Raw genomic sequence first — 26,399 nt, forward strand, 5'->3', positions numbered from 1 at the left:
CTAGGCTCGTATTTAACGGCTCTTATTTAATGGCAGCCACGCATTGCTGCTGAGTCACTTGGAGCAAACATGAGGCGAGTGGCACCGCTCAGCGCGGCGCTGAATGCACCCGCCTCTATGAGGAAGCGGGCAGCCTCAAGGTACCTCAGGGCTGAAAAAAAAACCGGCTTGTTTTCTCTCCGGATAAAACAAGGAGCTTCCCCCTGAGGCAGGGAGCGGCTTCCTCGGGAGCTTTCCCGAAGGAGGAGCCGGGACAGGCGACAAACAGCAGCCGCCATGCGGCAAGCCAGGCTCCCCCTCAACCCGGGCGGGGACAAGCGGCGACGCCTCGCCCCTAAAAGCCCGCCTAACTCCCTTCCGCGGCTATGATTGGTCACATCCCTCAGAGCGACGGGAAGGAAGACCAATCAGAAAGCTGAACTGCCTGAGGGGCGAGGAGGGCGCGGAGCACCCTGAGGGAGCGGCGCCTCCCCGCGGCTGCCTGAGGGGAGGGGACGGGCGGCGCTGAGGGAAGGCGGCGGAGCGCCGCGTCCTCCCGGCCCGTGCCGCCCCTTGCTTGCTGTGCCATGGAGGACGTGCTGCCCTCGGGCCTGCTGGAGGTCTGCCTGATGGTCGGCGTGCCCAAAGAGCGGCTGAGGGCGCTCCTGCAGGTGAGGGGGTTCGGGGGGGCCGAGGGAAACGGGGGGCAGCCTCCGTGGGGCAGCCTCCGTGAGGCAAACTCCGTGGGACAGCCTCTGCAGCCTCTTACCCGGCTTTTACCTCATGTCCGAGCCGGGCAAACTCTTCCCTGCCCTCCTTGGGCTTCTTTCCCCAAGTGTTGACGCGAATGGAGCACCTGGGTTGCCTGCTTGCTGTCATCGGATGCAGCAGAAATGCTTGAAAAGTTGACAGGAGACCGTCAACAGCAGGGAGAATTCGGCCAAAATGTGAAGTAATTACGCTTTTTTGAAGGTCTGGGCTTTGGTGAAGGGTGCAAAGTAGCTATATATAAGCAAAATGCTTGAATAGGGTGTATCCTTTACAGGTTAACATCTCATTTCCAAATCTCTGGTGGAAAACAAGCTAGAAATAGGGGAATAAAGCCAGGTAACTGGTACCCTCAGGACAACATAAAGGTCTAAGTCCCGGTATTGAGACTAAGGTTGGACTCAGTAAGTGCTCCCAATTATAACCTGTTTCATTCAGGTATGACAGGAGTCGATAGGTTGGACTCAGCCTAGAACATTTGTAATGTGCTCGTGAGCACACGTGAGCACACTGCACACGTGAGTTCACAATTAAAGTCCCCTGGTTAATTTTGCTTTGTTGATAAGTGCTGATGGCTCTGCTCGAAGATGGCCGGCTGTGGGAATAGCTGTGACGCTGCTGGCCCATGCTGAAAGCCAAGCTTCTGCTCCCACGTATCTCTGCTGTCTCTCTTCAACTTGGATTTGGCCGTGCAGTCTCATAGCATTAGATAAAAAATGATTTGTTAAACATATTGTTGCTTACTCACTCGGGAGACGGTTTCTGCTGATGTCAGCTTCTTAAGTGATAGTGGCTAAACAGAGGTTCAAATTCCAGGATCTCATTCATGTATACATTCAAATTGGGGAAGTAGTTATGCCATAAATGTTACCACCAGACTTTTGAAATCGGTGTGGACGTGCTGTTTTGGCATCTGCTTCAGGAGCAGACCCAGAAGGGATGAATTTCACTTTCATCCATTGTTATATGCTCAGTTTGAGCTCATTGCTTCCAAAAACATGTGGAACAATAAATAGGAAACTGGCTAAAAAAAAAAAAGAAGCCTTTCCATTGTTCTGATCGTATCACATTCTTTGAATCCTCTTTGCTCACAATACGAAACACAGTGTCAGAAAGGAAAGTACTCTCTAGGGGTGTGGATGTTACTACAGTAACATCTCTTCAAGCTGTTACACCAGTAATTGTTATCTTGGGGAAAGTTTGTAGGTTTAGCCCACTTCCTTTTCCTTCCACAGCACTATCTACATGAGAAAACGTTGGGATATGTTTTGTGTAATTCCAGTGAGTGCAGAAAGAAGAGAACTCCTGACAGGAATAATAAAATGTGGATGGAAACTCTGGTGATATTTGCAGATGTAACAGTAGGATAACCTTGTCAATGCTTCAAATCTTAGTCTTGAAATTGTGTTTATGCATTAACTTTATTGAAGCGTGGAGTAATAAAGTCAATGAGGTCAGTGGGAGCATGGTGTTTAAACCACTCCCCAAACAGGAGAAGTTTTAACAGACTTACCTGTTACCAGTGGGGATTCTGGGAACAAAGAGACAATTTTGCACAGAAGTTTCTGGGCTGTCACCCAGTAATTGTGCTTATTGCCAAGATAATTGTCGCTCTAAGATTTCCAGGTATAAAGCTGACATTTTAAGTGATGACTGTGACATGCAGGCGGTCAGCGAGATGTCTTGGATCTTCTACTGGCACCATTTTTGTTGGGTTTTCAATCTGCTCACCACCGTTAGTATTACAAATATTGCTCTATAATGGCTGCGTTGTGCTTTCTGGCCATCCCAAAGCAGACATCACCACCAAACCATTTTTTTGGTGACATTTTCTGTAATGGCCTCCTGGAAGCGAGGTGTCGTGTTGTGCAGAAGCAGCCAGGTGTGATCACACTGAATGTTAGTCAGCAGCGTGAGATTGTGGCAGTGAAAGCTGCCAGGCAATGGCCTGTGTTATCAAGACCTTAGCTAGTAGGTGAAGGCAAGTGATGATTATTGTTATTATTGTAGCTCAGTGCTCTTGAGGTCACACCTGAAATACCAGCCCGCCTTTGGGTACCTCGATGCAGACAGCTGCTGACCAACAAGAGGGCTACCAGAAGAAGTGGTTTGAGTTATTTCAGAGCTGCAGCACAAGTTGGGAGAATCTGCTTCTGAATGGATTTCTGAAACAGCTGGATGAGACCCAGAGCAACATGATCTAACTTCAAAGTTACCATTGCTGTCACCTCCAGAGGTCCCTTCTTCTAGGGGAAGTCTTCATACATTTCCCTGTCTGTTTTTTTCTTAAATAAGCAAATTCTTTGGTAACACTTGAGGTGGAATTAACTTCTTCAGCGATGGGAAGAGGAGAATGCCATCAAGGAGACACCAAATAGCTGAGATCACACGGCTGAGAGGACGCTCTGTTCTGTGGTTTCAACTCCCTACTTCTTGTTTTTGTCTAAAGCAGTGTGGTCATTGTTTTGTTATTTGTTTTAAAAAAAGTTTCTTTTATCCGTGTCGCATGTGGCACTGTTATCACAGGAGTATAATTGGTGTAAATGGCGATGGTATAAGATCACTGACTTCAGGAATCTTGCAGAATTACAGGAGAGGAAAGGCACAAGTCTTTACAAGAAGCTAGGTATGCTGCAAGGGCATTCGGTAGTGAAAAGCAACAGTCAGAAGAGAAGCATCCTGAATCAGAGAATAAGAAATGCTCAAAGAATAGTAGACACAAGTGGATGTTGCTGGGTTGCTGCCTATTCATTCTCTGATCTGAGAGGGTAAGAAAATATGACTTGGGCTTTAGACAGTAATAAGAGCTGATCTGACTGCTGACAACTGGGTCACTGAGCCAGCGACAGCGCTGATGAGGCTGTTCTGTGGGAAAAAATAAGATTGGTGTCTAATGCCTCTCTTGTAGTCCCAGCCATCAAGGCCCTGCCATGTTAGAAGCTGTTAGGCTGAGAGGCCGTTAAATCGCTGGCTGCCGTCCAGCGCTCTGTAGCACAGAGATGCCTTCAGAGGCAGTCAGGGATTGCCTTGTCAAAGCAGCTTCCTATCAAAAACTCTGCGGAGCAAAGCTGCCAAGTTGAGATTGCTGCTGTTGGAGTGGCTCTGTGTTTCCCTAGCACAACAGCCTCAGGGCTAAGCCTTAATTCTTAACTTCCTTCTGCAGTGCTTAGCAGCGTGTTTTTTTTTTCTGTTTGTGTTTTCTTTTTTTTGAGAGGGATCACGTTAGATTTCTCTTTGGTTGTCAGTTGCCAACTAAGACAAATGATACTAGAAGTTCTTAGCTTGGTGGGGTATGGCACTCAGTACCCCAATTTGTAAGGGACTCTTACACATTTAAAGCTCTTTAAAGTCCTTACTGTACCTTTAGAGTATCTCAGTGGATATTTCCCTGAACTTTTGTCTTTTCCTTTCTATTTCTTTCTACTTCAGACTCTGTTCTTTGAAATAATAGTGTTTTTTTCCCACATTCTTTATTTCTTATTTTTATGGAAGGTTTTTTTTTGTTTTGTTTTGTTTGTTTTTTTTTTTTTCCAAGTATGCTATTAGACAGTATGGTATTTTACAATCCAGTAACTAATATGTCATGAAGGTAGGTATTCCTTGTCATTTTTCCTGTGATGTTTCACACGTGAAGAAGACTGCTGGTGGGTTCATTGGCTGGAACGTGTAAGCTGAGACTCTCTGTTACAAAACTTTGACAGAGGAGGATGGGCTTCAGTGAACAAACAGAGCTTTGTATATTACAGATACCTGAAAAAGTGGAGAAAATAATGAGGCCAGCATTGGTATTCAAGGATTATTTAAAACATAAACGATAGTTGCATCATGTCTGAAGGTAAAAGAAGCGGCATGTATGCTTTGTCTGTGTTTAAGGTTGGCAAAAAGTGCACACAGAAAGGCTTGTCGGCCACAGTGAGACTTGCCTTTCCTGTTTCCAAATATCCGTTGTCTAAACAAAGCTCTCACTTGCTGCTTTTGCCTTGCCAAATGAATTAAAATTACAGTGAAGTAGTTAAAATGCAGCTACTCATATCAGGTACATGGTCAAGAATCCAAAAAGCTCTTCTGAGGTAGAAGGGAATCTCCTTTTCTGAGGATTTCACCCTCAGCTTTTCAAAGCGAGGTAGCAAGAGCTCTCCGTGCAGTAGTATTTCACAAAGTTGCCTGCTATAAAATGTTGTAATTTCATACATGATCTTGGGATGTTTGCTCCAATACTCATCAGTATATGAAAAAAAAAAAAATCATGGCTTCATGTTTTACAGTAGCTTAACATTGTGTTTATTATAACAGTTTTTTAATTTTATTTTTAATCACATTCTTAACCTCCTTATAAAGTTGTTTTGTGAAAGGGCCCCCCTCCTTGTCCTGTAGATGTTATTCTGGGTCAAAACATAACTTTCCCTGAAATTGAACAAAGACTTACCCAGGGAGTTCAGCTCTGCTTCCTTTATTTTGTTTATTTTACTTGTTGCCTGGTTTGTTTTGCTATCAGTTTTTATAGAGAGCTTATGTTTAATCCTAATGCTTGGAAGGAGGAAATACCTTGTTAGTTTTTTAGTTATATTTGTTAGTTTTCCTATGTGAAAGGGATTACTGATAAGGTATGTTTTTGAAAGTTGAAGAATGATTCTTTACAGATTGAAAATGACCAGATTATTCCCCTAGCATTAATTTATTTAAAGTGGGGAATTGGAAGGAAAAATTAATTATTTAGGAAGAGAAAAAGTGTATTCTAAACCCACAATTTTAGGAGCAGGGTTAAAATGGTTCAAAAACCTAGCAGGATGAGTAGCAACTTAATGCATTATTGTTGTTATTTTTTATAGGACACTCAAAGAAAACCCAAAAATCTTCCTCCCCTTGATCCAGAAGTTCTTTCTGTATTCGTGCCTCCGTTTATCAGCAGAGATGATATTCACATGGCTAATACAAGCGCTAATAACTTGAACAGAAGTAAACGTCGGTCTTTCAGAAAGAAGAAAGAGAAACCGAAGTTTGAAAATGTCAAGAGTGTCAACGGGGAGCAGAAAGTGCCCGACACCGAGGACATTACAGTTCCAAAGGACGTTGATCTTATTGGTTTGCCACAGCTGTGCTTCCCAGGTACCATAGGGCTCTCACTTCTAAACGAGAGCTGTTTTAATATGTATTTCATGACCTGTAATACAATCATCTTTGCTCTCTTACTGAATTCCACAGTACAAAAACAGTGTCTGCTTGTCAGCAGATCAGGGATGAAAGTAGGGCTGAGCTGTGTGGGACCTGTTAGCACGAGTAGCTGCAGCAAGTGCAGGGGAGGGGAAGCAGAAAATCCCTGTCCACTGCTGGTGAATCTTGGCTTAAATGGTTGGGCACATGTGCATTGTTTTTTTTTTCCCTTTAAACGACTCTTTGAGTTTTCATTTGCTATTAAGATAGCCTGATTAGTGCTTTCTAAGATAAACAATGAAGTTGGTAATGACTATTTCCTCCAGGCTTAACTGCAGCAATTTTAACATGCATATTAGGGCTGCAGACGTTACAAATATCTTGAAGGGGAAGTGAACAAAACTCATCTATTGTACTTCGCCATTTAAAATGCAAAATAACGTGGAATATTTCTTGCTTCTTCAGTAATGTGTGTCTTAAAACCTTTGTAATAAACTTCAGATTGAATGGATTATATACGTGCATTCTAAACCCTTCAGATGACACATTTCTTCTGAAATTAAGTGGAAATGTGCAATATTTGTTTTAAATAATCACTTTTCAAGCAGTTGTCACTGTGTGCGTATATATAGCATTATATATTTTAACTACACATATATATAGTTTTAAAAAAATCCTGTCTTCATTGCAGGAGGACTTCATATAACTTCTGAATCAAAAGAGGACCAGATTCATTTCCTGGTCTTCACAGATGTCTGTGGTAACAGAACATATGGTGTTGTTGCACAGTACTACCAGCCTATGCAAGTATGTTATTTAACTCATGCCTTTATTGAAACGTATTAAAAGATACAAAATAAAACGCTTGGAAAATAATGCTGGGTTTAATTTCTGCAATTAGTTAAAAGATATTTTTTTCTTAGTAGGGGTATAGAACAAATCATACTTTATAATGCCGCTGTAATTTAATGCATTGCTGTTCTAGTGTACTCTGATTAAAATCCATAACAGGTTTTTTTGGGGGAGTTTTGATTGAATATTTAAGAGCAGACTTGTCCCTTGGGCATATTTTTTGTGAAGGCTGTGCCCTCTGTTCTTTCTAAATACCTTCTGTGCTCAAATTCTTTTTGATATGTATGTTTAGTCTTGTAGGCTGAAATTTTTCTGAAGAGCTCAAACGAGATAGGCATCCAAATCCCCTGAAAATTTAGAGGGAATTGGGTATCGTATCTCTTGGGCTCTCAAGAAAATACCAGCCACAAATTCCTGATTAACATAAATGCATTAATCTGTAGTTTCCTTGTAGGGTGGCTGTATTTCCTCAAACGGGCAGCACCAGTGGGAACATGCGTGGACTGAGAAGAAGTCGGACTGTTTTGTACCGCTTGCTATTTGCGTTATATCCAGATACCCGTATTTTAATGCCCTCAAGGATTGTCTCTCATGGTAAGGCTTGCTATCCTATGCCTTTCTACTGGAAATAACCATGCAGGTTTTCATGCATGAGTTCCCACAATGTGCAGAATGCTAAAACAGTTTTAAGATGCTATCACATGGGAGGGAGTGGAAGAGAAGAAACATGAAGCGAATGTTACCTGGGCAGCAGGGAAACGCAAGTTCTAAATATCAAAGAATGTGATGTTTAGTTGCGATGACGTCTTTGTATTCTTTGATATTCTTGGTATGCCTAGAAGAATAACAACTTGCAGGAAACAGATGCCTCAGACTTTGTGGTGATTTTTTTGTTTGGTTGGTTTTTGTTTTGCTTTCCATTGGAAGAAGGATGAGTGCAGTTCTGCCACACTGGTGAAAATCACTTCAAAAGCCAAAGACCTCTTTATTACGCACCATGCAGGTGTCATAAGAACATGAATATGTGTATGAATAAGCATTTAATGACATTTTAACTAAATAATCCAAGTTACTTGAGGGAGTACAGTGGCTACCTGGCTGTCGTAGAACTAGGAGATAAAATTGTAGTGTTAGAGTACTTCATGGGTCAGAAACACTCAAACTCTGCAGTGCAGATGGGTTAAAAGATAAGTGAACATAAGTCTGTCTTCTTTAGTAATTTATTTTGAGGTCATAACCTTCGTATGTTGCTTTGTTGTTAAACTGTTAAAATCTGTATGCTTTTCTGAAGTGGCTTAAAAGCTCCTTGCGTGAGGGAGCCTGGCACTGCATGGTGGATGTTCCTGGCTAATCTTTGCTTGCAGAGGTAGAAGATTCCTTTCATTAAATTTCAGTCAAGCTTTGTAGAGACAAATTTGAAGTCAGGTGTCTTCTTTTTGCAGGGATTTGCTTCAGCAGGTGATGTTCTTATATGTAAGCTGAGAAATACTAGGGTTTTAGGTCACAGCTTGAGTCTGCCAACCTGTTTCTGCCCGTTGTTGGTGTGGGCAGGTGAGCAGGCAGTAGTGTGTTTCGTGGGTGCGGTGGGTGCATCACTACCTCCCAACTGGACTCTGTACCTTGGTCGTTTCCCCTGTGGGCTTGAATGTAGTAGAGGCTGGCATTCCCCGGTTTAGATAAGAGTCCTGGAAGAACAAAGCAGTTCCTTCCTTCCTGGTAATTCAGATGTTTCCTCCAAAAAGCTTTGATACCAGGAGCGAGTAACTCTTGGTTGCCCTTAAGTAGAAAACACTCACTGCTGTTTTTCATGCTAGCTCTGTCCTGTCTCTTTCAGAGCAATAATAAAGGGGTTAAGTGTGGACGAGGGACGTCGACGTGGTAGAAACAAGGTATTCACAGGCTAGTGCAAAATCCAGAGGATCAGTAAATTAGAAAGGAAATCTTCGTTTCAGTTTCTCCTTTCCTGCCCAGATCACTTTTTCCAGTCCTTCAATTTTAGTCAGTTGCATCAGCCATTGGTACTGCAGGAGGTGATTCATTTGCTTTTTATAGTCCCAAAGCTCAAATAAAAGCTAATCTGTGTAACTCTTACAACTGTATACCTGCACTGTGATGCTTCGCAATTTATCAGGCCTTTATAATAAGCTTCTGTGGTGGTTTTAGCCAACTGGGCAGCTGAGCTCCACCAAAGCTGCTCTCTCACTCCCCTTCCTCAAAGGGAAAGGGTGAGAAAATACAATGGGAAGGGCTCAAGGGTTGAGGAGATCACTCACCAATTATTGTGACAGCCTGAACAGACTCAGCATAAGGAGATTAATGACATTTATTGCCTATGACTAACAAGCTAGAGCAGTGAGAAACTATAAGCAAACTACAAACACCTTCTCCCGATCCACCTTCTTCTCCCTCATCCTCCTGAGGGGTACAGGGGAACAGGCAACGGGGGCTGTGGTCAGTCCCTGACTTTTTGTCTCTGCCCCTCCCTCACGATCCCTCTCTGCCCCTGCTCCCCGTGGGGTCCCTCCCACTGGATGTCATCCTTCCCAAACTGAGCCTGCGGGGGCTGCCCACAGGCAGCAGCTCTTCAGGAACTGCTCCCACACGGCTCCGTACCACGGGGTCCATCCGTCAGGAGCAAACTGCTCCAACACGGATCTCTCACTCTGAAGTGAGATGCTTCCGAGCTGGATGAAGCAGTCAGTTTGTGAAAGCATTTTTAAATAGCACACCAAGGGAGAAGTGGAAAATGTTCAGGAAAACCATGGAAAATTCCAGAGGTTACAGAAATGTTTCTAGGGTCAGAGCAGACAGGAACCAGCTTGCAGGTGGAGTCTTGCACGTGTGGAAAGGAACTTGCAGGTAGTCATCTCTTTAGAAATGCAACCTTCTGCCTCTGGGTGGGTATTTTAAACATTATAATTAAATATTTCCGCCTTGATCACGCATAACATGTTTTTTGCACTCACTTAAAGCGTTAGCCTCCAAGGTAACTATAGTTGGCTTCTTCCTTTAAACTGCACTGGTTTCTAAGGGCAGTTCAAATTTATCTTTAACCTGGCATCTAAGCTTTAATTGACTTGTAAATATGTCGATAATTCTATGGCAGTTCCCCAGGGTAATAGAACTGCAAGTCATATAGCGGGGGAATTTAATCACACAGCTCTCCTCCTTCCGTATCGCTGCTGCATCTGGCTGTAAGATCCTAGTGTGTGTGTGCAGCTGGAAGGAGAGGGGAAATGCAAGTGGCAGAACTCTGTTCGGTGCTGGCTTTTCCTGCCCAACTGGAAACTCAACTGATTACATTTCTATATGTTCTTCAGGATTTTTATTTTTGTTTCAAAGCTCGTGATCACCACACGCTTTCTTTGATTCCATTGGACAGATAAGATCAGAATGTCTACCCTTTGGGTTGTTTATAAAAAGGTATCATACTAGGCCAGGGTGGAGTTGAGTGGAAGGAGAGGAAGAAGTGGAGAAATAACATTTTTTGGTGTCCGTTGTGTTACTGCCATCTGTTACTGTTATCATCCTGCCAGTCTGGGGATTTGAAAAAGCTTGCTGGTGGACTTTAAACCACCTATTTCTAGTGTGTAGCTTTTTCCTGTAATTACCTGTGGGAAAAAAATCTCTTTGTAATTGCTAATAAAGGGCTGATGTTAAAGTAGGTTCTGTTTCTGTTCAGGATCCTGTCCCAGCAAGAGATTTCTGGGAAAATACAAAAATAAAAAGCTCTGCTCTGCAGAGCTCATTGTCTGCAGGACCTGCAGTGCAGAGAATTGTGCATAGGTGGGGTGGTTATTTGTTTTCGATGGGAAGATTCCTCAGGAGTGTTTTATCATCGTAAGCATTTCCAGATAAAACTTGGGCTCCTAATCTTTATCAAACACCAAAGTACAGGAAAAATAACAACTGGAAAACAGGCTCGGACTAAAGATGAGAACACAACGTCAAAAGTTAGATCCATGTAGGTGCTTTGAACTGCAAGGTGAACTTCTGAACCTCTGTCGTAGTAATGATGATCTTTCATTCACAAAGTGAAATATCCCTGGCAGTGATCTCCCTCTGGACGAACTCTCATCTTGGATTGATGATCAGGCTCCGTCCAAACAAGAAATCTTCCAACCTGTGTAAGAGTTTATTCAGCTGCCTTGAGAACAAACAGTTCAAATAGCTCGCAGCACCGAGGCAGTACAAAGCACCTATCCTCCCGTGGTCTTGCTTTCTGAAAAATCTGTTTGAGGGCAGTTAATAGAAGTAATGGAAGGTGCATAAACTCCTTAGCTCCCTCTCTAATGTCTCAGAGATTACCTCCTTTATTTCAGCAGGCATTTGCAGTGTAGAGCTGTCAGCTCCTGTTACTCTGATGGGCGCAGTGATTAGGAGGCTCTCACAGCACCTTTGGTACATCTGCTCCTTTGCAGCATCAGGGTCGGGTAGTTTCTATTGTAACATTTACTGGAAGTGTTACCCATTTTAATCTCAAATAATAATAAAGCAACAAACAAAAACCTCTTGTGTCTACCTGTGCTGTTAGGCCACATCTAAGGTACTACAAAGTGTGGCAGATGTTTAAAATGGCTCTGCTGCCTGGATTTCTTTGAGAATTTCCAAATTCCTGTCTCCCTGACACCCCCATGCCCCCTGGTAGCTGATGGACTCTGGGAGATACATGTTGCAGCCTAGTACTCAGCCCAAGGCAGCTTCCAAAGGTGAATTTAGTAAATTTAAATGTCTTCCTTATTGCTAACGTGCTATAAAGCTTGGTGACACAGAACAGTATGTCTTTATTTAGGAATCAACATTCCATACACAAATACGATGTCCTGACTTCTGATATATCTCTCGAGCTGCTCAGTTGCTTTGTACGCTGCTTCCTTTCCCAAGAACAAGTTTTCTGCAAGAGTCCAAAGAAGATAAAAAAAAGACAAAGCAGAATAAAACCACAGTGGAGACTACTAACTGTATGAAATTCCTAATTTCTGCACATATAGATCAGGCTTAAATTTCAAATTTTGTAGCTTCTTAATTGTTGTGTTCCAGGAATGCTGCCGGACTTCCTGGTTTGCAGCAATAATACAGTGTACGTTTAAATGCACGTGAGTTGAGCTGGCATATAATGCAAACTGCGTGATCTGTGTGGCCTTGGAACAGCTGAGGTAATACAGATCCAGAATAGCAGTATTTGACAAGTTTGCACTTTGCATTTGTCCTTTTGGGGGGTAGGAACGATAACAAACAGTGGTGATGGTGCAGGTCTAGGCCTTACACGAAGTGTGGCTGTTCAGATTCCTCTGCACTTTAGCCTGTTTCTTTCTTTTATCTACAACTCATTTTTGTGACAGTCTTTTCCATTGGAGAGCTGATGTCTGATGCCTGGGATGGGATGAAAATCACGGCACTGTGTTACGGATGGGGGTGTGTTGTTCTTGAAGCAATCTGTATAAGTCCCTTCCTCAAGCTGCATTTCACCTCTAGATTTCTTTTGCCATCATGAGACCAAGTGTGCCAGCTGCATCCTCTGATACATATGGAGCATTATTTTATGCCAGGAAGTAAAAAAAACAAAAACAACCAAAACAAAACACTATTCTGCTTCTGACACAGCAGCATCATTAAAATTAAATGGAGCCACTAAAGTATCCAATAAATTAGAAACAAATTATCTGGTATAATAGCTTCATTGCTCCTAGTAATGCCTCTTAATTCTAGGTTGTCAGAACAAAAAGGCTTTTTTCATGTTTATATGTTATTATTTATAAATATTTTTCTATAATTTAATTTCAGCTTACTGGTTCAACTGCGACCTTTCAAGGATTTAGATGTCGATGATCACATAAAAGAATTTGCAGCAAAATTATTTTTAATACCCAGCCCGCCACCAGGACCACTGCACTTGGTAATTACTGATGCTGAATTTCCTAATTATCTTCATATGACACACTATAAAGCTCTAGGATGTTGCTTAGAGAAAATTCTTCCCTGTCAGATCAGAGATTTTGCCTGCTGATACATAACTGATGTCAAAAGGGAAACAAAATTTCCCTCTCACCTGTACAGTATGCCACTGCCACCTCGCTGAATACACATATGTAAACCCTAGCAAATCCTGTAACTGTCACTTGACCAAAGTGTGGGAGTTCCCTGCCCTGTGTCTGATTTTGGGCACGTTGTTATCTTCCATCTACCTCAAATGGCTTCCAAGGAAGCAGCGCTTCAGCCACGTGCTTCTCCCTAGCTGATTTCCTTGAACCTTGGATAAGGGGTTTGGAGAAGAGGGAAAAAAGAGCATAGGTGGAACATTGAGTGATTGGATCAACCAGCAGCTGAGTGCCAAGGTATCCAGCGCATGCAGCATTTGTCCCCCTGATATTTGAAGTGGAATATTTGAAACACTGCAATAATCCATCTGGTTTGGCTTGTTTTGTCTTCTTCACATAACATTCGTAATTTTTCTGTTTCCTAAATGAATTTTATCAAGACTTTGAGTTTTCCAGTTGTATCTACAGATATAAATTGCATTATGATATACTTGTAACAAAGAAGGTTTTGAAGTCTTTAAAGTATTTTCTTTTAAAGTTTTATTGGACAAGCAGCCTACGATAATGAAAGGAAACAAAGTCCCTGTCAGTCTTTCAAACTAGAGATTTTATCTTTAGATATTTCCCTCTGTTTCTATTCCAATACCTGTCTTTTTGCTGGCAGTTAATGCTTTGTAGCTGGAACTAAAATTCTGGGCTAAATGTGTTGTGGGAACGCTTTTATTAAGAAATAAACAGAAAATATCTGTTATAACAGGTATTTAATATGAAACCACTTCAAATAATAATTCCTTCACGAGAGGACCCGGACAGTCCAGTTATTGACTTGGATCTTCATCTTCCATTGCTGTGTTTCAAGCCAAAGCGGGTGCTGCAGGTAAAGCTCATCAACACTTTAAATTGTATGTGGGATTGACAGTACTGGTAATTTGTATTTAAAACAAACCAAAGAAACACAAGGCATTTTAGTTACCAAAAAACATCATAAACCCAGGAATTCAGAGTAGCCTTAGTTCTGCATATTGAAAATATAACATAATAAACTGTACTTCTTAAGATATCTCCTTACTTAAAGACCAGATTAAGGCATACTGGATTTATTTCTCCTGCAGTTTAGCAACAGGTGCTAAATTTCGTAAGCACACCTTTTAAAATATAAATGCCCAAGCAGACAGATTTTATTTTGATTTCTCATAAAACTTACTTTCAGAAAGTTCGTAAGAACGCTTTTTCATCTGTAAAAAAGGGACCTGTAGGATGGATTAGTAACAGTTGACATTCCTGTAAAGAGAATGTAAATGGTATAGAAAGACAAGAAAACAGCAGAAGCTATTTGCAAAGATTTTTTTTTTCAGGGTTTCATAGAATTGTCCAGTAATTTTGATTTGGAGTGTCTTTGTAGGTTACTTAATCTGACTCTGCTTAAATGTAAGATCTGACTTCAAAGTTAAATTAGGTTGTTCAAGGTCTTCAGTAGTACTGGTGTCACTTCCCATGAAAAGTGCAGGTTGGAGACCTCTTTTTGTAAACCTCCTCAGTCCTGAGAGGAGAAGCAATGCTGTTTTGTTGTTGGTGTTCTTTTTTTGTGTTCGCACCTTTGTGAGATAGCTGATACGTGCCATGTCTTGACTTGGAGTCATCCCACTTAACATGAGACATCTGAGTTTGGTGCTGAGATGCCATTAAGTCCCTCTCTATCAGAGGGAAGTGGTGGGGGAATATGACTAGCTATCATCTTGAGCAGATGTTAAAACCTAGAGAGTCAATGTTCACTCTCAAACGCTGGTTTGATTGTTTTCATCTGGATATTTTTTTACTGTTTTTTTGATTTTGGTCAAAAACGGTGCCAGAAAGAGATTAAAGGTCTTCTTCAGTAATTCCAGCTAAATCCTAACCTCCTTGACATTGGTAGCAAAACTCCTGTTGACTTCCGTAATTAAATTTACTCTCCTTCTCTGTTTTCTTCTCTTAATTTTGTAAGAGCCCGTAAATGGATGTTATTTCAATTTTAAAAATATGTAAGGTATCTTAGAAAACAGAACTTGTGAGTTGCCAGCAGAGGAAATATTTGGGTATATGTTCTATGTTCTAGATGTAATTCCTTGTAAACACTTAGCATTTTGTTGTTTTCAGATTTTGACCTGCATTTTGACTGAGCAGAGAATTGTTTTCTTCTCTTCTGACTGGGCCCTGCTGACGCTCGTGGCTGAATGCTTTATGTTGTACCTTCATCCTCTGCAGTGGCAGCACACTTTTGTGCCTATTCTGTCTCGTCATATGCTGGATTTCGTAATGGCCCCAACATCTTTTCTGATGGGGTGTCATATCGATCACTTTGAAGAAGTTAGCACGGTATGTTCCCATTCTTGCTGTTCAGTTCCCGTGTGTGTGTTCCCTCCCTTCTTTCAGATTCACCTAGAAACTTGGTTTTGTTATTTAGGTGTGTGAGAAGTGAAGAAACTAAAAGTAATAGTCATGTTAGTGTGACCATTGGCTTATTGGGATAAGCTGCTTGTTATATCCCTTACCTTTATTTTCTTTTCTCGTGGCTTCTGGGAGTTTCTTTTTCATCTGGGGCAAACTTCCATTTCCATGTTGTTTGTGTACGAGTGATTTCCCTTTAGATCTTTGCTTGAAGAGCTGTGTGGGATGAATTAGATGCCTTTTCCAGGCAACTGGGTTAAGAGGTCAGCATGCACTTGAAAATATTCTAATGGAGCTGTTGTTCTCTGCATGGAGTTGTTTATTTAATAAAAAGAAAACCAGCAATATAAACAATATAACTTCTCAGTTATTCTGAGGGTTTATTTTTGTCCTCATTTTTCAGACTCTTATTTAAGTAACACTGTTTTAGTCGGTGGTAGTACTCTTGTATATTAAGGAGAAACAGAAATATATTTTCAGTCCTCCTGTTTTCATTTGTTAAAAGGAAACTGAAGATTTAATTCTAATTAATATTGATAATGGGAATATTGTACGTTCAAAAATGGATGAAGAGGAACCTGAAATTCCAGATGTTCCAGCACAAGCAGCAGAAACTTTCATAAAAAGGTGAAAAGATATGGAAATGGTGTCATAGTGCATAAATCATGTTGACCCTCTTTTTAATGCTTTTATTTTGTGTTATTTATTATTAATTTATATTATTTAATTCATATAAAATGTTATTTGATGAAGGAAAATGGAAGGTTTCAATTAATAGGTATACAAGTAACTTTCAAGCAGTCATAATCATAACCATATTATGTTGCTACACCTAGAATGCTGGCTTTTTTTTGATTACAAATATTATTTTCTGAATTTTAGTGTTCTTTATACAGTGCACTGAGTGCACTGTGATTTACGTGTCCTAGTAGGACTTGAAGGAATCCTGTTAGCTTGTCAATGCTTGTAAATCAGTCTTGCACTTTATCTTGGTGAAAGTTTTTTTGTGAGAACTAAATGACTTTTTCTTTAACAGATAGGAAGAGAACATTGGTGTTAGGATGTAACTTGAAGTTTATTTTTCTTTTCTTTGTAGAGTGGAGGGTCTTCAGCTGCATTATGACCTAGAGCTGTGCCATCTCCGTGCCAGCACAGATCTTGGTGAACTCCAAATGCGCAGAAGGGCTTGGCAGCAGAAGCTGAATACAGAAGTTCAGCAAATGACTTTGCAGTTAATTGTTAATATCTTCAGGTGAGCGGGTATAGAATTCTTTAGTATATGAGCATATGGTACTGGTTAAGATGTCACTGAAAATATTCCTATTTTGTCCTATTTCATGGACGTTCTGTAAATCTGTAAAGTTTTGTGAAGGAATATGAGAAGGAGGTTCTGCAAGCCTGCTGGGATATCAGTCATTAATGTATTCAGATACATCTAGTACCTCCTGTAGGTGGCCCTGCTTGAGCAGGGGGTTGGACCAGATGACCTCCAGAGGTCCCTTCCAATCCCAGTGATTTGGTGATATACAATTTTAGGACATCTTAGGTAAACCTGTTCTAATTTTGGACTTGCATGTCTCTTGTGTGAAGATTCCAGGAAGAGAAGTGCAACCCTCATCTCTAGAAAAAGAGGGGAAATTCCCCAGCCATTTCCCACTGCCTTTTGTTGGGGATGGAGCTCTCTGTGGATCAGCCACGGAACTGCTCACCTGCCTGCTCCTAACACTTCCAGTCAGGAGGTGCTGGGTTAATTTATACAGCCCAAGTGCCAGGGCTTTGTTAACTGCCTTGCTTTTCTTGGGTCAGTTTAGAGAACAGTCACACAAGTGGCTGGGCCTTCCACAAGGACAATAGCTGCTGGATGTGGAGGAATCAACAGACAACAGAGAGCACAGCTGGATCTGGGAAACGAAATACATTTTAAGCCTGATGTGCTGCCACTGTGGGATTTGGTGGATTTCAGTGTTTGGCAGCAATATGTTCCAGACAAAGATGAACAAGGAATGCCTTTTCCTGCCTGAACAGCTCGAACTCTTTAACTCACTAAATGCTTGTCTACAAAAAAATGAACAGATGCTTTGGTATTTAAGAGATGATAATAACCTTTTGCAAAAGGGTTAAAGGGTTGATACTTTTCTTGCTTTCTTTCTCCTTTCCTTCAAACTTTCTCTTTGTTCTTTTTTTTTTTCAGCATTGTTTCTTCTATCTCCTAACGCTCTATCTACCACCGTCCAGGAACGAAGGAAAGTAAATCTCTGATGCAATTGTGCTGCCAGTTGCTGCTCTCTCCAGTGAAGCACTGTAGTATTTCTGTGTGCACGAGGTTCCATGTTTAAAGCAAACCATGATAAATTATATAGAACTATATACTTGTACTAACTACCATTTTTCTGAACACATACGTGAAAGACGAGCAATGTAGTGGCTTTTTGTCAGGTCTCTGCAGGGGTATAAGATACCCCTGTTGTGCTTACCTTTGATATTTAGCTCACCAAATTATTTTCTTCATTCATGTGTTTTCATGGATTTTTTATGTCTTAATATCCAGCATAAATAGATAAAACAAGATATAGTAATAAAAGGAGCCCTGATTTTAGCCACTTAGACACATCTAGTGTAAAGAACTTACTCGTGGGCTTGAGTTCCAAGAACCTTTTTTTTTTTTTTTCCTGAAAAACTCACACATGCTGCTTCTGAAACAGCTTGTTCTGTCTCATTTTTAGGACACAACTGATTGATGTCTGTTTTTTCAGGGATAGCACAGAGCCTCTGTTGCCTGCTGTGACCATGCATATACTAAAAATTGCATCGATTCTGCAGCACACTTTTCTCTCTTATTTCAATAATTCTTTCTCTTCAGACACAACACGAGCTGTCAGTCAGTGCTGGGCTTAGGAGCAGAGTTTGAGAGCACAGCAAAAAATTAGCAGTGTCTCATGTACATGTTACAGATGTGATGCAATGGGACACTGTGAAGCCAGATCACATATTCCACATTACCTATGTGGAGAGGTGCACTTGTCTTCATAGTGCCTCCAGTGGGTTGTATGGGATCTTGTATATAAACACAATTTCAGGGTTGGAGCCTAAGTCATGACTTAAATACACAGATTCTCCTCCAAGGGTTACTGAAATTAATCCCATGTAAGTGACCTTGCTGATTGGAAATGGCAGTGGCAGCAGGTAGCCCGTTTTGATTCTTTTAAGAGTCTATTTTTTCTGTGATTCAGTAGCTCAGACTTGTTCGGTAAAACTGAATTTGCCTTCTGATACTGCAGCATGTTTTTAGTGCTACCAGTGGGTTGCTGCTGCAAAAGGGCAACTTACTTTCAAATCCCCAAGCATATTTATCTTCTTATTTATTTTATCTCCAGGGAAGTAAAAGACCATCTAAATTATGAACACAGAGTGTTTAACAGTGAAGAATTTCTGAAAACAAGGGCAGTGGGAGACCAGCCGTTTTATAGAAAGGTAAATTCAGTGTTAAATGTGTTGTGATTCTGTTATTAATCCCTACTTTAGGATTAATGCCAAAAATTAATGGAATGGTCACAGTTTGGGCTGTGTAGTGTTCCTGACTCACCAGCTTTCACAGAACTCTTTATGAGATTTATTTTGTTTACTGTAAACAGATTAAATAGCAGGCAGCATTTTGGAGAGCAAGACACTGCATAATTTCAGAGCAAATAAAACGTAATCCCCCAGGTGCGATACACCTTTGGCAGATGGTCAGTAAAGCTACATCTGAACGGCATTTTAAGCGCAGGCACCTGTCTGAACTATTTGGACCAAAGCCCACGTGTGGACACAAGTTTTGGGCAAGCCTGTGAGTGTGGCCGAAGAGCCTGAATGGCACGAGTTGAAGCACCTGCCTTATCTGCAGCTTGAGCAGCGGGGCGTGGAGCTGCTGATGCCTGCTTGGCTCCAGGCCCCGAGCCCGTTTCCCACAGAGTGGCACAGTGAGAGCATGCTGCTCACACCGAGCACAGGATTAGTCTCTTGTTGGTCTCAATAGGTAGAACTACAGCTCCTCAGGCTAAAGGACACCCTAAACCCCCCCTTAGTTTTTCCTAGCACTCCTGCTGACTCAACTTATTGGTATGTACCTGATTTTAAAACCCTGTAGGCCCATGGAGTTTGCCTTTACAAGCCCCAAGTTCCTTTTGTTGCTGTTCTGATCAGCTTGATCCTTCTGTTAGCGTAATCATCACTTAGGTCCTCTGCTGAAGCTCCCAGATTACTCCGTTTTTACCCTGTGTGTGCAGTGAGGCAGGTTTCTGCGAGGCTGTAGGCGTTTTCCTTGTGGAACACCAGTGCATGATGATGCTTTTAATGTAAGCACTGTGTATATCCTAAAGAAATGGGGTGGGTGTGATTTCCTCATTAAAAAGAGAGTATCTTGGTCACCAGACTATAGAATTTGGTGCTGTTCTCTTCAGTGTGAGGCCGTCACTGATCGTCAAAGGCTGGACACACTTTGGGTGAGGAGGGGAAGTGAGGAGGAAGGAAGTGAAAATGGAAGAAGGAAAGGAGCAGGGGGAGAAAGAGAGGCTAAGAATAGACAGGTTACACCAGAGCTTCTTGAAGTGTTGAGGGACTTTGCCCAGAAGTGCAAAGCTTGAGATTTTTATCTTTGCAGTTAATTTTTCATTAAACTGTTTGCACCTAATTAAATTAATATTTACCTTCAAGTAATTAAACTAAACCATCACGTATCTGAGAAATAGAATTTATGTGTTTTAAGGGTTTGTGTCTAGCCATTCACAGTGTTTTAGGAGAATTCTGTTGTGACAAAGCAAGCCAAAATCCAAAATTATAAACTCAGATGATTTTTCAAGTCTCAGGATTGACCAAATAAAAGTGTATCTTAATTAAATGAAAACTAATTGGAAGACTGTTGCCCTGAAGTTGGAGTGTCAGTGGTCAATACCTAATTTCTAAAGAGATGTAAGGCATCTTCCCCAGTTTCTTGCACCTTTAATGCAATTTACGTAGTATTTTCTAACAGATAATTTATTAAGTAGGTTCTCATTCCAGCCTGCTGTGAGATGATGTGCTCTTATTTAAGCTTCTCAAAGATAATAAAGTTGTGTGCTCTTTGCTTTTTTTCAGTGATATTATAGTTTGTTTAGCAAGCTGTGGGTCAAAGCAAAAGTTTAACAAGGAATATAAAAAGTGCATCTACCATTTTAGATTTTCTTTTAATTATGTTCCATGGATACATATGACAGTTACAAAAGTTACCTTTCTCATTGGAATTTGGCAACTGGCTTTCCAAAGCAACTGCTTTGCACCTGGCAAACATTCTCAAAGACGAACTAAATAAGGAAAAATTAAACAGAACCTATTAACGTGTCAGCAGGCCAAACATTTAGGGGAAATGTTCTGACTGGGATTTCAAATGAACAGAAACAATTGAAATATTTTCAGTGGCAGATTCTAACACTGTAAATGAAGGAGTGGCAATTTCATTAGGTGAAATTTAAAGCACGTCCACCTTTAAGAAGCCCTTTGAACAGTTGACTCATTTAAATACTAAAACACCATAGTGGTAGGTTTGCTTTCAAGTAAATCTTAGAAGTTAGCAAAATATTCACTAATTACTAGTGGTATCTAGTGTTATCGGTAGTGTTAATGGTATCTAACGATATCTGGAGTTATCTTGATTAATTATCTTTAAAAACCATTAGGAAGGACTCAGTTCCTTCAGCTTATCGGCTCCTGTACGTACATCTGGAAAAGAAAATACGCCATCTACTGGAGAACAGATGAGAGCAGAAATCTTGGTGCTTCTGTAGACGCCACTTTACAGGATGCATTGCAAATAGATAGGAGGCATCCTGAGTACAAACAGGCTATTGGGAAAATGTTTCCATTAAGTTCAGAGTACCAGAATTACTTATGAATCTGATTTATGAATCAGAATTGCTTACGTTTATCTGATCAATAAACTCCCCCCAATAACTGCAAGACTAAAAAGGGTACTTTAGCCAAGCCTCTGTGATAAAGCGTTAATTAAAAGTAATTTTTGTAGTTACAATCAAAGATAGAACAGCTTTTCTGTTAGCGTCAGTCCGTTTCTAATTGCTAAAAGTTGCATAGCATAGACAGGATTCCTGGTTATAACAGGTATGGTTATGATTCCTGGTTATAACACTCTCCTGATGTAGTTTGCATTGGATTTTTCTGAATAGATCAGTTTTCAGAATTGTTTAACTTCAAACAATACTTAAGTGCTCTGTGTTAGTACTAAGAGTTTTGTGACTGGTAAAATCAACGTTCCCAGCTTTGTATATGCAAACTAATAAAAACGAGCAAAAGATGCTGCTAATATAACTTGTAAATGATCAGGAGCTAACCACTTTGTCTCTCACAGGTTTTGGAGACCTACATGTTTCACTCTTTTCTTAAAGCCCGCTTGAACAGAAAGATGGATGCTTTTGCTCGACTTGAGCTGAGTACCCAGTCTGAAGAAGACAGGTGATGCTTTCTCATTTCTTATTGTGTTTTTGAATCTTATCTTGGTGTCAGTGATGAAAGTTCTTTTGACTCTATTGGTACGAGATCAGGTTATCTATGAATAAGAGAGTGACTAACTGATAGGCTGTTTTATTAAGCTTGCTGTGAAAGAGTGATATAAATGTGTCCAGTCACGGCTGTTGGAATTTTAAATTAACACAATGATTGTCACTTAATACTGTAAAACAGCAACAAAATAATCAAGTAGTCATTTAGTGTGTATGTCTACAGAGTTGTAAAACTAATTACTTAACTTTTAAAACTATTTCTCTCAGATTAAACTTGATGTTTCGTATCCCAAGAAGAATGACTACGGAGAAAATGGCTTCTAAACAAAGGAATTCACAGTCCACGATGAATAGGCGTATGGTTATCAGTATGCCTGATCTGCAAGATATCAAGCTGCCAGAAACCCCCCCTAGAAATTCCTCGTTTCGAAGAGTAGAAACAGACATTGGTAAGGGAAGAACGTGTCAAACAAATGCTTTTCTGTCATCTTTATGGGTGACATCATCGAATGATTTCCACAGAAACAGGGTCAGATGCTAGAAAGAAATGGTGAGCTGGGTCACTTTGAGCTGGGGCCCATCTGTGCTTATATATATATATATATAATATTATATATGAATATATATTATATATACATGTATATATTATATATGAATATACAAATTAAAATATAATATACTTTCTATTACTGATGTTACCAGAATAGAGAATACTCTGATACTAAGGAGGGTGTACACACAATGCATTTGTGTCCTTAGCACCACTGGAATTTCTTTGTATTATTTATAGTACTGCTGGTTGTGAAGATGCTCACATTTTTACTTGCTGTTTATGCTAATCAACGTATCTTCTTTTTTGTTTTTAGCTCTGAAAATGCCCTCCAAATCAGTCAGTACCTTCAAAATCCCAGAAATTCACTTTCCTCTGATGTACCAGTGTGTTCACTCCTACTACACAGAATTCTTCAACCATCTCAGCAAAGCTATAAATACCTTACCACCTGATAAGTCAGCATTGCTGGCAAGGTACTTCTACCTCCGGGGACTTATTAGCTTGATGCAAGGGAAACTACTAAATGCACTTTCTGACTTTCAGAACCTAGATAAAACAGACTTAAGAATTTTTCCTACTGATCTTGTAAGAAAGATTGTGGAAACCATGCCTCCTTCTGAGCGTTTTCAAGCAGACCGCAAGCCTGAGCTGAAGAAGCTGATAAGTCGAGTGATGGAAAAACAAAGGGAAGTTACAAAAATAGATGACCACGTAAAAAATTTTGCGTTGCCAAAAACACACATGCAACTGGATGATTTTGTGAAGCGAATCCAGGAATCTGGGATTGTCAGAGACAAAGACACTATACATCGGTTGTTTGATGCCTTAACAGTAGGTGGGTAGAAAATGCATTTTTATGGGTCATCTGCATTGAGACAATGACAATGTCACAATAAAGACAAGGAATCCACTTATGTGCATGCATGTACTGGGTCTGGCTGGGATGTTAACTTTCCCTGCAGCAGCCCATACAGTGCTGCGCTCTGCACTTGTAGCTAGAACAGCAGTGGTATCACACCGGTGTTGTGTCTGCTGCTGAGCAGTGCTGGCACAGCATCAGGACTCTCTCTGACCCTCCTAGGGGATGGGCAAAAAGTGAGAAAGAAACATCATCAGGGCAGCTGACCTAAACCAACCAAAGGGATATTCCATACCATATGATGTCACACTCAGCAATAAAAGGTGAAAAAAGGAAGAAGAGGGGGGGGTGGGCTCTCGTTGCGAAAACATCTGTCCTCCTCCCGAACACCGGCTACGTGCGTTGAGGCCCTGCTTCAAGGACGTGGTCAAGCATCACTCATTTGTGGGAAGTAGAGAGTAATTTCTTTCTTCTGCACTTCCACATAGCCTTTACTTATTTTGTTTAGTTATTCCCTTTTTCCCCTCCCTCTTCCCCTTTCCCTTTTTTCCCTTTAGTTGAATTGTTTAATTAATAATAATATTTCCTTAATAATATATATATATATTTCTCTTTAATTAAATCATCCTTATCTCAACCCATGAGTTGTTCTTTCCTTTACTTCTTCCCCTCCTCATCTGAGGAGGGGGAGTGAGAGAGCGGTTGTGGTGTTCAACTGCCTAGCACGGTAAAACCACCACAATGCAGCGTACAGTTTTCCAGATTGTGTAGACGGGGTAGTTTTGCTTGTTTTGTGATCTGTGGTGTGCAGTTCTGCTTTGGCTTAGATGAGTAAAGTGAATACAAGGCTGTCCTAATTGCCGATGGAAAATAACTCTATTATAAAATCACTAGGTAGCCTGGCAAGGTGGCAGACTCTTAAAAGCAGCTTGCAAATTCCAGAATTCAAGTAGCTACAGATTAAATTCTTCTTGGATGGTCATCATAGCAAAAGGAGAGGTTACTTCTACATCTGAGAGAACTTTTTCTTATCTACTGAATGAGATCCGAGTCTTGTGACAGATTTCTAAAAACAGTTTGAGAGTGCTTTTATAAAACGCTGTTCAGTTCTTTCTGCACCTAGTTACTGCAGTAACGCTTATATTTTGTGCCACAAAGGATTAAATGTTGGTCAAACTAGCAAGACTTTCTGAAGCCACAGGTAGCATACATCTCGCAAGAATTTGTTTGGTTCTGCTGTCCAAACCCTCTTGAATTCCTAGAATAATTAAATCTTTGGAATAACTGTTGCTGAAGCCTTTAATTGCTGTAAGTCTAGCTTTTATCCCAGGTTGTTAAGTAGCATAGTAACGCAGTATAGAATAAAGAACTGGAATGTAATAATGAAAAATATTCAGTGCAGTAGGGAATTACAAATACTTTCCCATTGGCTGACTGGGTTTTTCTGATACGAATTTAAAGAAAAGAAGTAATGGTGCAGTGTTTGCTTCTTCCTTCTGTAGAAATCCTTCTCAAGAAGGTTTTTGTCTCCAAACTCTTTTCCAGGCCTGCTTTTGTTTGGTATTTTTTGTACTCTGTTTACCCATTATGCTGTTAGAAGCATAATTTGAAAGTTAGTATCCTTTAAAGCTATCTTCCTGTTTAAATCTGTATAATAGTTTCTCACAGTAACCAGCTTTCTGCTTTTTTAGGGCATCAGAAACAAATCGATCCCGAAACATTCAGAGATTTCTACAACTACTGGAAAGAAACTGAAGCAGAAGCTCAAGAAGTGAATCTCCCACCGGCAGTAATAGAGCATCTAGATAAAAACGAATGTGTCTACAAGTTGTCTTGCTCAGTTAAAACTAACTACGGTGTAGGAAAAATAGCACTGACCCAAAAGCGCTTGTTCCTTTTGACCGAAGGAGGACGTCCTGGCTATGTCAATATTGCTGCTTTCAGGGACATAGAGGTGGGCAGCAAGGAATTTCTCTTGCATGATCCTAAGCTGACAAGTCATGTTCCATTCTGCTAAGAGGTTTGCTTCAAACCTGTTTCCATAAGGGTTGTAGGAAACACCTCTGATATCAGTAACTTACAAGCAATCAGATAAAATTCCGGGTCTTCAGGCCAAGAATTGCAGGGTTGAGGTGTGCTGGGTGCTAAGATGGCATGGTACAAAAACCTGGAGCCCGTAACCTCTAGATTTACAGAAGGATGCAAAGCACGGCATGCAGGATGTAGAGCTGGAGGCGTGTAAAAACACGCGTGTTAAATTTCCCTGTGGTGTCAGGTAGCCAGCCTGTATCCACTGTATAACGAAGCCTGTTGGTAATTAACATTTTCACAAAACCTGATCAGCGACCATGAAATGATGAATTGTAGTTAAAACAGAGGAGGTTGCCCTGTAGAATGAGTGCTGCACCTCGCCCATGTCTGCATGGTACATCTTCCTTGCTTTCTTTCTTTCCAGGATGTTAAGGTCACAACTGTAGCTTTCCTTCTTTTGAAAATACCTACTCTGAGGATTGCAACAAGATCTAAAAAAGAAGTCTTTGAAGCTAACCTTAAAACAGAGTGTGATCTCTGGCACCTGATAGTGAAAGAAATGTGGGCTGGAAAGAAAATGGCAGATGATCACAAGGTATAAATTCAGGCATATCTAACTGAATAAGGGTGTGCTTTCTCTGGTCTAAATAATTCATGTATCAATCTTGGCATTTCTAGGTTTCAGCACGTGATAGCTAAGTAATAAGCTGTTGTTTCTGCTGTTTCTTCTAAATATGATACATCCGGAATACTGCCCCAAAAAAATGAAGTTATATTTAAAAATTAACTTTTTTCTAATCCATTAGCCTGGACCTTTTTGTTTAGTCACCAGTTATGGGAAATAGTTTCACAGTTTAAACTTACAACATGAGAGTATTGATCCCAAAATAAAGCTTCCCTTGCTTCCCTTAAAAAGTATAATAGATAGAAGGATTTTTATTGTGCTGGAACCTTGGTGGTTGTAGATCCCTTTGAATAAATAGAGCAAGATGCTTTCTTCTGCCACAGAAACCTTGAGAAAAAGGATCACACAAATGTGATCCATCTAAAATACCAAATTCTCCATCAGTGATGAGCTTAATAGTGAAAATGTATCTTGGTGTTTCTCCAGGAAGGCTTTGGATCATTTTAGCTGAGATCAAGAGTAATGCACTTCTCTTCTGTGCAGAGAGGTCCAGGCTGAAAATTGGTATCTATCCTGTCCATGCTGCGTGTTT

The 26,399-nt window shown here is 40.6% G+C and overlaps 1 protein-coding gene across 2 annotated transcripts in view; it reads left to right on the forward strand.

Annotated features, from left to right (window-relative positions):
• The first annotated feature begins 464 nt into the window (after positions 1-464).
• DENND3 (DENN domain containing 3) overlaps positions 465-26,399 on the forward strand; it is a 36,520-nt gene continuing 10,585 nt past the window's right edge. The window contains exons 1-15 of one of the 2 annotated variants that reach the window (XM_035318565.1): positions 465-650; positions 5,577-5,853; positions 6,590-6,705; positions 7,205-7,344; positions 12,535-12,646; positions 13,546-13,665; positions 14,922-15,140; positions 15,718-15,839; positions 16,309-16,464; positions 18,587-18,683; positions 21,589-21,692; positions 22,007-22,188; positions 22,606-23,127; positions 24,843-25,105; positions 25,607-25,777. In XM_035318565.1, the coding sequence (XP_035174456.1) occupies positions 567-650; positions 5,577-5,853; positions 6,590-6,705; positions 7,205-7,344; positions 12,535-12,646; positions 13,546-13,665; positions 14,922-15,140; positions 15,718-15,839; positions 16,309-16,464; positions 18,587-18,683; positions 21,589-21,692; positions 22,007-22,188; positions 22,606-23,127; positions 24,843-25,105; positions 25,607-25,777 (2,685 nt within the window). In that variant the 5' untranslated portion in view covers positions 465-566. The remainder of the gene's footprint in view (positions 651-5,576; positions 5,854-6,589; positions 6,706-7,204; positions 7,345-12,534; positions 12,647-13,545; positions 13,666-14,921; positions 15,141-15,717; positions 15,840-16,308; positions 16,465-18,586; positions 18,684-21,588; positions 21,693-22,006; positions 22,189-22,605; positions 23,128-24,842; positions 25,106-25,606; positions 25,778-26,399) is intronic. The other variant, XM_035318564.1, reaches the window with a different exon arrangement.

The sequence above is a fragment of the Oxyura jamaicensis genome, chromosome 2, assembly GCF_011077185.1.
Source record: "Oxyura jamaicensis isolate SHBP4307 breed ruddy duck chromosome 2, BPBGC_Ojam_1.0, whole genome shotgun sequence".
Lineage (NCBI taxonomy): Eukaryota > Metazoa > Chordata > Aves > Anseriformes > Anatidae > Oxyura > Oxyura jamaicensis.